Below are 16127 nucleotides of genomic sequence, written 5' to 3'. Positions count from 1 at the left end.
CTGTGGCACACAGGCTTAGTTGCTCCATGGCATGTAAGATCTTCCCGGACCAGGTATTGAACCTGTGTCCCCTGCATTGGCAAGCAGATTCTTAACCACTGCACCACCAGGGAAGTCCCTATCTTGATTACTTTATTCCTTCTTTTAACATTCAGTTTTATTTGTTCTTGATTTCTATCTTCTTAAGGTAGTATCTTAGACTACTCATCTTAAAAATTTCTCCTTTTCTATGATAACCTTTAAAATCTATAAATTTTTCTCTAATTTCTTTTTCAGTTACATCTTGCAAATATTTATTTTTTATTATCATTTATTTCAAAATATTTTACTTTTTCTGTCATTTTCTTCCATGGTACATGTATTATTAAGGAGTGTGTTGTTTAATTTCAAAATCTTTAAGATTCTTCTAGATATCATCTTTTCTTAGATGTTATTGATATGTTTTGTATCATTATCATATATTGAATTCCCACTGTTATGATCTGGAAGAGAATGTGTGCTCTATAGTTGCTAGGTGTGGAATTCCTTAAAATCAATTAGCTTGGGCCTCCCTGGTGGTGCAGTGGTTGAGAGTCCGCCTGCCGATGCAGGGGATGCGGGTTCGTGCCCCGGTCTGGGAGGATCCCATATGCCGCCGCGGAGCGGCTGGGCCCGTGAGCCATGGCTGCTGAGCCTGCGCGTCCGGAGCCTGTGCTCCGCAACGGGAGAGGCCACAGCGGTGAGAGGCCCGCGTACCACACAAAAAAAAAAAAAAAAAAAAAAAATCAATTAGCTTAAGTTGGTAACTAGTGTTGCTACATGACCAACACCCAGTAAAAATCCTTAGCACTGAGTCCTTTTTTTTTTTTTAATAAATTCATTTTATTTATTTATTTTTGGCTGCATTGGGTCTTCGTTGCTGTGTGTGGGCTTTCTCTAGTTGCAGCGAGTGGGGGCTACTCTTCGTTGCAGTGCATGGGCTTCTCATTGCAGTGGCTTCTCTTGTTGGGTGCAGAGCACGGGCTGTAGGCGCGCAGGCTTCAGTAGTTTTGGCTTGCAGGCTCTAGAGCACAGGCTCAGTAGTTGTGGCACATGAGCTTAGTTGCTCCACAGCATGTGGGATCTTCCCGGACCAGGGCTCAAACCTGTGTCCCCTGCACTAGCAGGCAAATTCTTAACCACTGCACCACCAGGGAAGCCCCAGTACTGAGTCTTTGTTGAGCCTCTCTGGTAGGCAACCTTTCAAATGTGTTGTCATCCATTCATTGCTGAAAGAATTTATACATCTTATGTAATTGTGCTGGGAGAGAAATCTTGGAAGCTCACATCTGGATTCCTCTGTACTTTGCCACATGCGTCTCTTTTCCTTTGATGATTTTGCTTTATATCTTTTCACTGTAATGAATCTTTTCAAAGAACCAACTTTTAGTTTCATTGACTTCCTGATTTCAATTTCATTGATTTCTGTTCAGCAAAAATTTTTAAAAAGTGTTTTTTTCCCCTTCTGCTTACTTTGGATTTAGTTTTCTCTTCTTTTTCTAGTTTCCTAAAATAGAAGCTTAGGCGATTAACTTTAGGTCTTTTTTTCTTTTCCAATACATCCATTGAATGCTGTAAATTTCCCTGTAAGCACTGCTTTTGCTGCATCTTGCAAATTTTGACAAGTTATATTTTGATTTTAATGTAGTTTAAAATTTCTCTTGAGACTTATTCTTTGACCCATGTGTTATTTAGAAATATGTTGTTTAATCTCCAAATATGTTGGGATTTGTCCAGCTATCTTTCTGTTATTGATTTCTAGTTTAATTTCAATGTGGTCTGAGAGCACATTTTGTATGATTTCTATTCTTTTAAATTTGTTAAGGTGTGTTTTATGGCCCAGAATGTGGTCTGTCATGGTGATTGGTCCATGTGAGCTTGAGAAAAATGTATATTCTGCTGTTGTTGGATGAATTAGTCTATAGTCAATTAGATTCACTTGCTGTGCTGTTCAGTTCGAACTGTATCCTTACCAGTACTCTGCCTGATGGATTTATCAGTTACTGATAGACGAGTACTGAAGTCTTCAACTTTAGTAGCATGTTATCTGTTTCTCCTTGTAGTTCTATCATTTTTTTCCCTCACATACTTTAATATTCTGTTGTCAGGTGCATACACATTAAATATTGTTATGTCTTCTTGGAGAATTAACCCCTTGATCATTATATAATGCCAATCTTTTTTGCTGATAATTTTCCTCGCTTTGAAGTCAGCTTTGTCTGAAATTAATATGGCCACTCTGGCTTTCTTTTGATTAATGTTAGCATAGTATATCTTTTTCTATCCCTTTACTTTTAATCGACCTGTTCTTTATATTTAAGGTGAGTTTCTTGTAGACAGCATATAGTTGGTTCTTCTTTTTTATCCACTGTGACCATCTCTATCTTTTAATCTATTTAGACCCTTCACATTTAAAGTGAGCATTGATATAGTTGGATTAATATGTACCATACTTATAACTGTTTTCTATTCATTGCCCTTGTTTTTTTTTTCTTTTTGGTCTTCTACTCTTTTTATGCCTTCTCTGGTTTTAATTGAGCATATTACATAACGTAGTATTTTCTCCTTCCTTGGCATTTATACTTCTTTTAAAAAAGTTTTTAGTGGTTGTTTTATAGTTTGCAATATACATTTACAACTAATTCACGTCCACTGTCAATCTTGTACCACTTCATGGGTAGTATAACACTGTGCTATTCATTTCACTTATCCATAACTATAATAATCCAATTTGTTGCTATTATTATTTTGATCAAACTATTTGTCAGGTCAGTTAAGAATAAGAAAATTAAATATTTTACTTTCATTTATTCCTGTTGTAACACTCTTTTCTGGGTTTCTGACCTGTGTAGTTTTCCCTCCCTTTAATGAAATTTTAACATTTTTTGCAAGGCAGGTCTATTTGCAACAAATTTCTTTAATTTTTGGCTGAAGAAGTCTTTATTTCTTTTTCACTTTTGAAGGATAATTTTTCTAGATTCTAGAATTCTAGGTTGGTAGGTCTTTTCTTTGAACATTAAGTATTTCGTGCTACTCTCTTCTTGCTTGTATGTTTTCTGAACAGAAGTCTGATATAATCGTTGTCCTTGTTCCTCTGTAGGTAAGGTTTTTTCCTCTTTTTGGCTTCCTTTAAGATTTCTCTTTGTCTCTGATTTTTGCAGTTTGGATATGACATGCCTAGGTGTAGATTTTTTTTTTTAATATTCATGTGCTTGATTTTCCCTGGACTTCTTGGATCTGTGGTTTGGTGTTTGTCATTAATTTTGGAAATATTACTTCAAATATTTCTTCTTTTCCCTTTTCTCTTCTCTGGTATTCCCATTACACTACATATCTGTTACACTTTTTGTAATTGTTCTGTGGTTTTTGAATATTCTATTCCTTTTTTCCCATTAATTTTTTTCTTTGCTTTTCAGTTTGGGAAGTTTCTACTGACATAGCTTCTGGCTCACTGATTATTTCCTCAGCTGTATCCAGGCCAGTGATGACCCATTGGCATTCATTTCTATTACAGTGTTTTTGATTTCTAGCATTTCTTTTTGATTATTTCTCTTAGAATATTTGTCTCTCTACTTATCTGTCTGCTCTTACCTGTTTTCTACTTTTTCCTTTAGTGCCCTTAGTATATTCATTACAGTTGTTTTAAATTCCTGCTCTGATCATTCCAACCACACCTGCCATCTACCATCTTGCAGTACTGCACAGCAGTTAAGTGCACAGGCTTTGGAAATAGACTGTGTTTTAATTCTGGTTCTGCTTATCGGTGGTGTAATCTTTGACAGCATACATAAATTATCTCTACCTCAATTTCCTCATTTGTGAAGTTAGAATACTCATAAAACCTACTTTATAGAGTCGTTAGGAGAATTGAATAAGTTAACATATGGAAAGCACTTAGAACAACAAGTATGACTATCTAATATATTATACATTTACCTAATTTTTGTTGTTTTCCAGTCTCCTTCTACTTAAAGGTAGGCTGAATAAAGGCAGGGTCTGTCTTCAAATTTTAAAGAATTAAAATGTTGTGGGGCAGTTTTCTCTATATTCACATAAGGAAGTACTAAGCAGCTTCTTAAATTTATGTTTTTCAAGAGTACTTAATGACATTGGGAAATAGTTATATGGTGCTATCACACCTGTGCAAAAGCAGCCATAGACGGTGTGAAAGACTTACAGATTACGTGACTAGAACAGGATCCACAAGTGTAGGAGACAGCCCGCCCGCAGCCATACCCAGGTCCATCTGAGTTCACAGCCTTCTTCCCTAAGCCACATGTCATGTTTTTTTACTTTCTCTTTCAGTATGAATACTTCAATGCCGTGCTGATAAATGAAAGGGACAAAGATGGGAATTTTTTGGAGCTGGGGAAGGAATTCATCTTAGCCCCAAATGACCATTTTAATAATTTGCCTGTGAACATCAGCCTGAGCGACGTTCAAGTGCCAACGAACATGTACAACAAAGGTAAGGCTCACTGCTGCTTCTCCTTTTGGAGGGTAGAGAGGGCAGGACGTGAGGGGCAGGGCTGGCTGGTTTGGGATATCATGCTTTTTTGAAAAACAATTATAAGCTGGGTGTGTCAGGCACCAGCTGGATAGGTGAAGTGTGTGCCTGTTCTGCCTGGACACTCTGGGCTTGCTGTTTTCCTGGCTCCTGTTTACATCAGGCCCTCTAACTTGTAGTCCAGGGGTTGGCAAACTTTTTCTTTAAAGGGCCAGATAGTAAATATCTTACTTAGGCTTTGTGGGCCACAAAGTCTCTGTTGCAGCTACTCAGCTCTGCTGTTCTGGCACAGAAGCAACCATACATAGGTAATATGTAAATCAGCAGATAATATGTAAATTGGCTGGTTCCAAGAAAACATTTAATCTACAAAAACAGATAGCCACATTGGACCTGCAGGCACTAGTGTACAGAGCCTTCTCTCTTCTTCCTCCATTCCTTGTGATGGTACCTGAGGGTTCTGGAGCTCCTAGGGTTACCATGGAATCACTTGTGGTCTTAGAGTACAAAGCAGCCTGAATCTTAATGAGGCTCCCTGTTTTCAGGCTTGTGTTCCTCAAATCCAGTCTTCTCATAGATTCTAGAGTTCTTTTCCCCAAATTCCCATCTGCCCCTTTGAATTGGGATTATAATAGCCAAGGACTGGGCTCTGGCAGCAGACAGCCTCTGATTAGATCCTGAGTTCCATTTCTTACTGGCTGTGACCTTGAAAGGCTGAGACCACCTTGTCTCTTTAGACCTTAGTTTCTTTGTATCTAGGATGTGGATAATAATCACATCTACCTCATGGGGTGGTTGTGAGGATGAAACAGATGATGAATACAAAGGGTTTAATTGAGGATGTTACCTTCCTCATCCTCACCATTACGGAGTAGGATTTTGCTCGCTTTGTCATACCTGGGAGGATCCTAAACAAAGAGCTGTTTTCCCCAAAAAATAAACTAGAAAGCAATGGCATCTTCAAAGTAAAAATCTACTCTGTTATAAGCTATTGATGTTTTAGAAATATCGGGGGCCAGTTTCAGTATCACAGGCAGGAAAGCAGTGGTCATGAGATGGGCTCTGGACTTGAATCCTGCTCATCCTTTTGCTGGCTCTGTAATCCTAAGCAAGTAACTTTTCCTCCCCGAGCCTCAGTTTCCTTCTTTGTAAAATAGGGATAAGAATACTGCCTCCCTCAGGGGGTTATTGTGAGGATATGAAGTGATGTCTAAGCATCTTCAGCACAACTGTTGCTCGTGGAAACTGCCTAGTGCATCTTAGTTGTCATCATTACTATCGGGAAATAACATGAATATAAATTGCGTTTCTAAATTGTTCTAGGTTACTGTTTAAAGAGCTTGGTCAGTGATTAAAGAGCTTCCAACTCACCATCTCTGTAGTGTTCTTCTCGTGCCTGTCCTTTGGATCTGGATATCTAATGTCTCCCTTTCCTGGTTGACCTGTTACCTGTCCTTAATGTTCTGTGAGGCAGTACCCTATCCATTAATTATTCTGATGGTTATTGGGGCCCCTGTGGTGAACCAGATGCCGCCCCTTCCTTGAGAGGTTCATAGTGAACTTAGGGACCAGACAGGTAAAAGAGATCATAGGATACCGTGTGTCACCTGCTGGCCACAGTTACTGAAAGACTGGAGCAGTGTGAGCTCCAGGGAGGGGACCTGACCACTTGCTCCTGTGAGCTGCCACATGTTTTTCTTTTCTCTCTCTCAGAGGAAGTGATGTCAGTCCGAGTTGCCCCTAGTGGGCTCTGGATTGGACTGTATCCTGTGACCTAATCTTCACTTTGGACCCTTACTCAGAAAGCAAATTCCTAAGAACCCAAGCCTTAGAGGGCTGAGCTCAGCTTTGTCCGGTGGAGTTTAGTCCTCCGGGGAGATCCTGCCAGATGAGAAGGAAACCCCCTTTTGTGCAGTGTGGCTGCAAAAAGACCATTCTCTCAGCATTAAATACATTCTCAACAGAAGATGAAAACTTCAGATTTTACAGAGCAATTCCAGACATAAAACAATTCAGAATGATCTTTTAAAATATGGCAACTGCTTCAAGGTTGCTTGAACCATTAGCCCCATTATAGAGATTTAATTGCACCTTGAGCTTTAAAGGCATAATTGTACCTTTCCATGGTGGCAGCACTAGGGGACCAGCACTGCCATTGATCACACAGACTGCAAGTCTCTCTAGGCAGAATCATAATAGATAGTCAGGTTTCTTGAGCCATAGAGGTAGATAATTTTATTTAACGTCATCCTCAGCACCACTCATGAGGTCTGCCTACCACCCGTACTCAGACACAGTGGTCCCCCAGCCAGGCAGTGGGTCATGGACTAAAGCCCCCAGGCACTGTGTCTTGTTTCTGCCAGGCAGTGAGTAGCTGCCCAAGGAAGAGAGCAGGGGACTTCAGGAAAATTCCTGTCTCATTCTACCTAATTCAAACCAGCCCCAAATAGTCTTTTTTCTTTTCATGTTGCAGAAATGTATTTCATGTTTAGAGTGCTCTCCAGCTCAGATCTAGTTATTGATGACATGTACTCAAAACACATGCTCAGAGATTGGTCACTAGCTGAGATGTTCCTGGGTTAGAAATCTTGCCCCCAACAAAGGAAACCAGTACAGGGGGCCATGCTCCCCTGGCGGCTTGAACCCCCATGGGCACATAGCAGAATGGTTTGATACTTGCTTAGGAGCTGCTGTGTGCTGTGCTCGTGGGCATAACTTCTAGGCTTAGATGAAACTTGCTGATAAAATCTACCTCTTTTCTGCAATCTGCTTTTCTTTTGCTTCCTCGGCAGGGCCTTGCAACCAGGCTGTTCAGCCAGGTCAGCGCTCACCTCTGTGCTTGAGGTACCTTTCTCGAAGGCGCTGACAGAAACTGCAGGCTCAGAGTTGGTGACATGAGGGCAAACTGACCTATTGGCCACGAGAATTCAGAGACATATGTCTGGAGTCTTTAGAAATGTGTCTTAGGGTCCTCATGGTGCCTGATGTAGCAGCTTCTTCCTGAAACCAGCAGATGTTTGCTGAGCGGCTGCTCTGGCATCCCCGGCCTGTGAGTCTTACCATCTGTTGAGACATCTTTGGAGACTAGCTGCCCATGCCTTAGAAGCTGTGAACAATTCATTTCCTCTAGGAGTAAAGCATGGGGCAGGATGCTTTTGTGAGACCTGAGGATGGTCTGACAGTGGATTCAGATAAAGCTGAACTCTTTTAAGTAATTTCTAGGCTGAAGTGGTATAAAATTTACACAGGCACATATGTAGGTACACATACACACCTACACACACAATGTGTGTGTGTGTGTGTGTGTGTATCTGGGTATGTGTGTGTTTGTATATGTGTGTATGAAAGAAATATGCTCTGCCCTCAGCCTACCCCTCCCTTCATCCCCGCCGCTCACCTCTGTCTACCCAGGTGAGAGCCCCTTCTGTTCACTGAGTACGCCTTTCTCTTTCCTCCACTGTATCTTGTTGTTCATTTCTGTTATCCCAGCCTCCCTGTTTATTGCTTATCCAAATGCTCATTCTTAAAAAACAGCTCAGTACAACCTCTTCAATTCCTTTACGCTTTTGTTTTGTAAGTGACTCTGGTCCTTTGTTCTGGTATCACTTTGTTCTAGAAGTACATTGCATGCATTCTTTTACTTCTCCAAGGGCAGGGGCTCTGCTGATTCAGCCTGCTTGGTGCCCTCCTTTGCCCTGAGCACCATGCTCTTTACATAATGGGTTTTCTACAGTGGATGAGGTAGGGAATGCCACCTGGGCTGTCATTTTTCTGTGGTGCCTTCAAGCAGCAGAAACATACCCTGGCTGACTTAAATGGAAAAGATATATATATGTATATATATATTTTGCGGTACGTGGACCTCTCACTGCTGTGGCCTCTCCTGTCGTGGAGCACAGGCTCCAGACGCGCAGGCTCAGCGGCCATCGCTCACGGGCCCAGCCGCTCGGCGGCATGTGGGATCTTCCCGGACCGGGGCACGAACCCATGTCCCCTGCATCGGCAGGCGGACTCTCAACCACTCCGCCACCAGGGAAGCCCGAAAAGATACTTTTTGAAAGGACATTGGGTGGCTCACAGACTCTCCCAGAAAGTTAGAGAATAAGGCTTAGAAAGTGGTCCTGAGAGAGAGCAGCCAGGGGCCAGATCCACAACCAGAGCCAGCCTGGTAAGGACCGCCTGCCACGATGGCTGACCCCAGCCATGCATCTGTGACTGCATGAAATAGCTGTGCCTCACTTTCCTCATTCGGAAACTGGAGATAATAATCCCAGTCACCTTCTCAGGGGGTTTTGGTGAGGATTAAACATTGAGAAGGCCACCCAGTACGCAAGCTTAGGCAAGTTTTTCTTTCCTTCCATTCCTCAGCATCCTTAGATGTCAAATGGATATGACAGTACTGACCTTATGGGGTTATCATGCGCACAACGAGGATAATGCTCGTGTGGGTTGGGGTGCAGTGGCTAGCCCACTGACCTTGTCTCTCGTCACCTGCTGGAGGGGAAATAAGACCCATGTCATGGGGTTGCAGCTAGATAGCACAGGTAGCCTGTCAGAGAGTCTGGTACTCGATGAAGACCAACGCATTCTGTTGTGATTATCACTGTATTAACTTGTTCGATTCTCACAGGCAATTATGGTTAAGACAGGAAGAACTTGAACTCAGAGGGAGTAACGACAGGTCACAGGTTCCCCAGATGGTAGAGGCAGGATTAGAACCCAGCATTTTCATTAATTGTGTCCTCTTTGGACCACACGCCACCCCAGTGCCTGGGCTGCTGGTCTGTGAGCCATTATTCTCAAGGGTGTCTATAAGGGAAAAGACAATACTTTGGCTCCCAAATATTTTTGTTTTAAAGTGGTTGAAATCCAAGAACTGGAAATCGGCCAGAGTTTGACCCTAAACTTCTGCTTCTTTTGTCTCATGTGGTTGCTAAAGAACACAAAAGGGCAGTTGCGGTGATTCTGTGTTGTTTTGGGGTTTTTCCCCTTTCTCCTTATCCCATTTTGCTTCCCCGCCCTCCTCCTCCCCATAACTGTGCTGTAACCATGGTGCTGTCAAGACAGAGGAAAGACATGATAAAAGTGGAAGAAAAAAGGTGATGGCTTAAAAATGTGCCCATAGATAACATTAAACACAAATGATTCTATAGTTTGGATGGGGGAGAGAGGGGAGGAAAGAATCCTGTAGCATGTCAGTGTTTTAGACCCAAGCAGAAAAGAGGCAAAAGTAGTAGCTTTATTCTCCAGTAGTTTTAGGCTGGATAAAGGAAAATGTGAATTTCAGAAGTTAACCAGTTTAAACCCTGGTATCATTTTAGCCCTGTGGCCTCATTTTATTTCGCTCTGCAGCCCCTTGAGGGAGGTTAGGCAATATTCTCATCTCCCTTTCTCAGATGAAGAAACTAAATGTCAGGGAGGCCAAGTCACATAGGTAGGAAGGTCCATGGCAAGTGGACCTGGATTTTCTGATGAGGAGTCCAGCTTACTTGGCTGCCTCTCTGACCATGACCTCTGAGAGGATGGGTACCTATTCCCGCAAGTGTCTGGGGCTCAGTTACTTCTGGGTCACCTTGGGATCTCGGAACTTTTGCCCAGGCTGAGAACCCCAGCCCTGGGCCCATCCATCATCAGCCTTCCGTCTGAAGCTCCAGCTCTTCCTGGGCCCTGCTCCTTGTAGTGAGACCCCAGACCCTTCTCTGGCCGTGCCTCCTCTTCCCTCCGTGATACCCAGTGTCATAACTCCAATGAGTTGAGGTTCCCACGTGATCTGGGAAGAGGTGCTGACTCATGTAGCATCTGCATATCAGCCCTGCAAACATCCTTGATGTGACTGTCTGCTTGGGACAGAAAGTGGGACATAGCAGGGAGGACAAGCAGAATATTGCCTCTATAAAGTATTCACTCATCTATTCGTTCATTGGTTCGTTCGTTCCTTCCTTCCTTCCTTCTTTCATTCATCAAATGTTGACTGTGCCAAGCTCTAGAGATACGCCCACAACTAGGAAAGACGTGGGCCCTGCTCCTTGAGCAGAGCGGGAAGACAGGTGCTGAACAAGTCATGATCAGGTGACGGGCAGGCAGAGTATGGTGCTAAGGGGCACGTAGCAGGGGGCCGGGCCTGGTCCTGGGGCTCCAAGAAAGCCCTCCCTGAGAGGAAGTGGAGAGGAAGGAGTTAGACAGGAAGGGAGTGGTTGGGAGGGAAGCATGTCCAGCAGAAGGACTAAACAGTGAGCAGGTGTCAGGGGGGCGGGCATGGGGCTGGGACGCTAACAATGAGGGAGTGTGGTGTCCAAGGGGACTTGGGGTGGGGAGGAGTCAGAAAGGTTAGGCTATGGGGCCTCCAAGGGCTGGCCAGGTGGTGAGAGGCTGTGAAGGCCATCAGAAGCTCATGGAAACCATGGAGACAGGTAAAATACGGTTGAGAGCTTTGCTGGGAAGAGGTCTGCAGAGGAACACTGGGCCCAGACACTGAGGAAGAGGGAAGAAGGGAGAGGAGGAGGAGTCCAGGGCCTGGTGCGGAGAAGGCCCAGTGGAGAGGAATGGTGTGTGGCCCAGACTGGATGGTGAAGGTGCAAGCCCTTGGGCATCGGGCCACAGAGAGTGAGCTCCAGCAAGAGCATCAGCTCCACCAGGGCAGGGACTTTCTCTGTGTTCTTCTCTGATGACTTGCCAGCCTCAACATGGTACCTTGCACCTAGTAGGTGCTCAATAAATACTTGTTGCCAGGTGAGCAAATGAATGAAGGGAGCAATTTAGAAAAACTTCTCACTTGGTTCTCGTACAGGTGAAGAAAAGACGCTGGGAATAGCTCTCAGTCTCAATTCCCTTTCCTCCACCAGTAATGGAGGGCCTGGGAGAGGTTCACTGCTTGGCAGAGGTGGAGTGAGGTGTGAATTGCAGGGCATGACCGAGGCCACCCCTTCATCTTCTAGGCATCCCAGGAAGGTGCCCAGTCAGGCCAGCATGGGCTGAAAGCTCTCCTGTGTATGGGGGCCCAGCCCCTGAAGATGAACACAGGTCCAGGAAAGGGGAGACCCATAACCACTACTGTAGAGCCTGAGGAACCAACCTGTGTGTTACAATCCAGTAGGTTCTTCTGAAAAGCCCAAGAAAGGGGAAGGTCTAGCCTGGCAGACTTGGGTCCTGGGCTGCCATAGGGATGGGCAGGATTGCTGGGTTTGGATTTGTCAGATGTCTCAACCTATTTTTCCAATGCTGGGTTTGATAAAATGCAAAATGCATTTTGCCAAGCACTTTTCCCCTTAATTACATGTGTATATTTTAAGGGAAATTTAATCCATATGTTTCTGATTCATTTACATGGAAATCATTAAGAGGTTGTTTTCTAGGAGCCATTTGATGTGCAGGAAGGCTCATGAACCTTTTTAAAAGCTGTGTTTAAAAATTGTTTCTTTTCCCTTTGGGGGTGTGTGTGTGCGCACACGTGTGTGTGAGAGAGAGTGAGAGTGAGAGAGAAGGGGGGATGGGGAGAAAGAAGGATAGAAAGAAAGAAACTGACTCCAGGATGTCAAAAACAAATATGGACTCTAAATGGTTTGTTTTCTCCTTCGAATTCTGAGCTAAACATTTGGAGTAGGCTAGACTCTTGCTTTTACATCTGTTTTCGGCACTAACTGAAGGTGATGGTGCTATGGCCATAAGTTGGAATCTTGAGTAAGGATCAGAGGATCAGGCCTGTACAGACTGCTTCGCTTCTAGCGAAGGACACTCAGGACCCTCCCCATCACATGGCCCTTTGGCACCTGCAGGCCCCCCACGGCCAGATGAATGTCCCCAACCCTGTTTCATCAGTGAGAGCATGACAGGACAAGAGTGTTTGGCCAGATACACAGATGATAGTGCCACTGAAGTGACCCCACAGTTGTTATCCCAAAGTACTCATCATTTTTCTCTTCTAGTTTGGAAATTATATTTTTATGTTCTAGAGTGACTATCTCTGTCTTAAAATTCACCATTTGAGTGGCTGAGTTCAAGTTCTTTTGGCAGTTCCTTCACATTTCTGACTGTGTGTGGGGGCGTAGCACAAACATAGGTCTGTGAAGATGTGTATGTGTGTACACATAGGTTTGGGTCTCTATTATCTCTATTATCTCATCAGAGGTGGTGTTAGTGGAAGGAGGATGTCCTGTGGCTCTCTGTGGCCTCTGCTTAGGCTTATGTTTAACCCAGATGTTGAACTTATTTAATAAATGAGTGAATGAGCTGATTACTTACTGAGAGGCATGCTCTGTACTGAGCACCTTAGCTGCAGTATCTCACTTACCACTACCCGGTGTGTTGCAGGCATCAGGTAGGGACTGCCATCCTCCACAACCTACTGTGAGAGAATTCCAAAGCAACCTCCCACACTCTGTTCTAGGGTCAGGTCTGGCGTGTTAAATGGGGTGAAACTCAAATGCATGACTTTAGGTGCTGGTGGATGGTTTCCTGAAAAGCAAGTGAGAAGGGAATTCCCACTAAGGCTCACACCTAAGGCTCTCTGAAACACTTTCCTGTCCCTCTGGTCCCCTTTCACCCTGGTACTGACCTGTACATTCCCCATTGTCCCTGTCCTGAATCCTTTCCAGACTCTTTTCAGAACCACTGGGGAGCCTCTGGAGTGTGGTAGGCCTGGACTTGCCTCGTTCTTCTGTGAGTGCCAGCTCGGTGGTCTGGGGAAAAGCGTTTCGTGCTCTGAGTCTCAGTCTCCCCATCTGTAAGGTGTGAAGGGTCATTTTGGGCATTAGCAGAGGTAAGGGTGCGGGCCAGGTGCAGCATCCATACCTTGGGACACTTGATTGGTACGCGCTGACTCCTCATGCCAAACTGTCTCCAGCTCCTGCTCCTGGGGGCGGGGGCGGGGGTTCCATGTGGCCCTGCCCAAGCCCAGCACACACTTGCCCTTCCCTTCAGCACTGTTTGCAGGATGACGTGCAAATTGTCACAAACCGACACCGGCTTCTGCCTTCTTTCACTGGCCTCCCCTTTCCACCTCCTCCAGGTCATGAGACCAGGACTCTGACTCCCTGAATGCCTACCCCTGGGCTCTGCCCTCCCCCCAGCCTGGTCTCCTCTTGCAGAGCTAGGCTTCCCCTTTCCTGACAGCACAGCTTCCTAGAGCCTGGTCTTGCCCTCTGGCCTCAGCCCTCCTCCCCAGAACAGTCACCTGTCCTTCTTTTATGTCCCCATGGTTTGGTGCTTTCCTTTTCACTGGGCTCTCTCCCCCTTGAACTTGGAGGCAGGGGCTGTGTTTTCTTCATCCCCTTTGGAACTTGGCAGAAGGGCTGGAATAGAAAAGATCTTCCACAGATGTTTCTTGAACCTGCGTCACTATATGAGTACTTTAGTCCTACACTACTATAGGTCATGACAAACAGATTGCTGGGTTTCTTTTTTCTGCTTTTGGTTTGTCAATTCTACTTCTCTGTGCATTTGATTTTTGGGGGGTGGGGTTCCCTTTGAAGGCAATAGTCTTAGATGTATGTCTAATGAGATGATACTACTTTCAGGGTCTTTAATATGTTTACATTTTTTATTATCTCTTTTTTCAGAATACTAGAAATCAGGATGGAGGCTTGCGATTGGTAGGAGCTGAATCTAGGCTAGAGGAATTCTAAAAGGAGGGGCCAGGGCAGTAAAGGACAATGCAGGAGCAGAAATGATATACTAACAGTGTTTTCTTTTTTCACCTGGTGTCTCGACATTTGTGAAATGTCACAGTAAATAGTAGAGAGTCAGAGTTTGTAGGTGATTTGGTTTTCTTTTCTTTTTTTTTTTTTTTTTGATGACTTAGAGGGAATTGAAGGTCATTTCTATGCTAACATCACACTTAGGTGCTTACTTTCCGATCTGTATTTTGATTGAGAGGGAGGGACCATCTTCAGCACTCTGGAAATGACAGCAGTGAATGTTGCAGCCTGGGCTCATGGTCAGATGTGTTCCACTGGGGAAAATCGTTAAGAAACACTATCCCTGGACTGACTCAATCAGCCATGCTATGCCACAGGTCCCCAAGAAAGAGAAAGAGATTGCTTTGCTGAGGAAATGCAGGTAGCCCCTTCAGGATTTTGGGAAAACGGGAGATACACAGAGAGTCCTGCAGTCGGCCCTGGGCTCCTCAGCAGCCCTCCCTGGCATGCGCTGGGTTGGTCACGGGCTTGTTCCGGGGCGTGGGGTCTGGGTGTGAGTGTGATGTGCGGTTGTTGCCTTGATGCTGACCATTGCCACCACAAGGACTCAGGCTATGCTGTTTGCTCATCTGTTAAGTACTCATTATGGTAACACCTATTTCATAGGGTTTGTGAGGATTAAATGAAAACAATATATATTAAATCTTTAGCCCTGTTGCTAGTGGGTGGTAAGAGCTTACTAAGAGTGACTTTTGTTAGTACTGTTATAAGAATGATGATAGTGTAAAGCCCACAGTGTCATGGCTTATGCCTGGGAGTATCTATGACACTGAACACATTGACATTCTTTTTCCTCCTGCACCTTGGAAACCCTTTTATCACTGGAGTTGTACATCAAGAAATTCAATGAACAGAAAACAGTGTGAATTGGTACAGCCACTATGGAGAACAGTATGGAGGTTCCTTAAAAAACTACAAATAGAACTACCATATGACCCAGCAATCCCACTACTAGGCATATACCCTGAGAAAACCATAATTCAAAAAGAGACATGTACCAAAATGTTCATTGCAGCTCTATTCACAATAGCCCGGAGCTGGAAACAACCTAAGTGTCCATCATCGGATGAATGGATAAAGAAGATGTGGCACATATATACAATGGAATATTACTCAGCCATAAAAAGAAACGAAACTGAGCTATTTGTAATGAGGTGGATAGACCTAGAGTCTGTCATACAGAGTGAAGTAAGTCAGAAGGAGAAAGACAAATACCGTATGCTAACACATATATATGGAATTTAAGAAAAAAAATGTCATGAAGAACCTAAGGGTAAAACAGGAATAAAGACACAGACCTACTTGAGAATGGACTTGAGGATATGGGGAGGGGGAAGGGTAAGCTGTGACAAAGTGAGAGAGAGGCATGGACATATATACAGTACCAAACGTAAGGTAGATAGCTAGTGGGAAGCAGCCGCATAGCACAGGGAGATCAGCTCGGTGCTTTGTGACCACGTAGAGGGGTGGGATAGGGAGGGTGGGAGGGAGGGAGACGCAAGAGGGAAGGGATGTGGGAACAGATGTATATGTATGACTGATTCACTTTGTTATAAAGCAGAAACTAAAAAAAAAAAAAGAAAGAAATTCAATGAACAGAAAACAGTGTGGAGCCAGAGTTGCTTGGGGTTGGGAAGCCCATGAGTATCTTCTGCATACGGCCAGTCCCTGATACTTGCGCCCATCTTCCCCCTGCTCATCGTGCTTGGATTGGTTGGGAGGGGCTGCGGGGGTGGGTAGCTCTTTGTGTTCATGTCCTTCTGCTCAGCTGCCAAGAACCTTGGTGTCATTGTCAGCTAAATGCCATAGGGTTTGAGATAACACTCTTTGCTTTCCTTTTGTATGGGACCTGGGACTGTCAGAAGTCTCTGGGGGCCTCAGCTGTTTGGTGAGCCTCCTCTTGCAGGGGA

At 44.4% G+C, this 16127-nt stretch overlaps 1 protein-coding gene across 1 annotated transcript in view; it reads left to right on the top strand.

Moving 5' to 3' along the window:
* The window catches only part of CACNA2D3 (calcium voltage-gated channel auxiliary subunit alpha2delta 3), a gene marked incomplete at both ends in the record, with an annotated part of 788351 nt that overhangs the window by 316742 nt on the left and 455482 nt on the right, over positions 1-16127 (top strand). Inside the window, one exon of the mRNA XM_081246546.1 lies at positions 4324-4486. Coding sequence (XP_081102672.1) covers positions 4324-4486 — 163 coding nt within the window. The remainder of the gene's footprint in view (positions 1-4323; positions 4487-16127) is intronic.

This window comes from Mesoplodon bidens (assembly GCF_964165515.1).
Source record: "Mesoplodon bidens genome assembly, chromosome: 10".
In the NCBI taxonomy this organism is placed as follows: Eukaryota; Metazoa; Chordata; class Mammalia; order Artiodactyla; family Ziphiidae; genus Mesoplodon; species Mesoplodon bidens.
The sequence above is the reverse complement of the archived record's forward strand: the minus strand, read 5'-3'. Positions and strand labels throughout refer to the sequence as shown.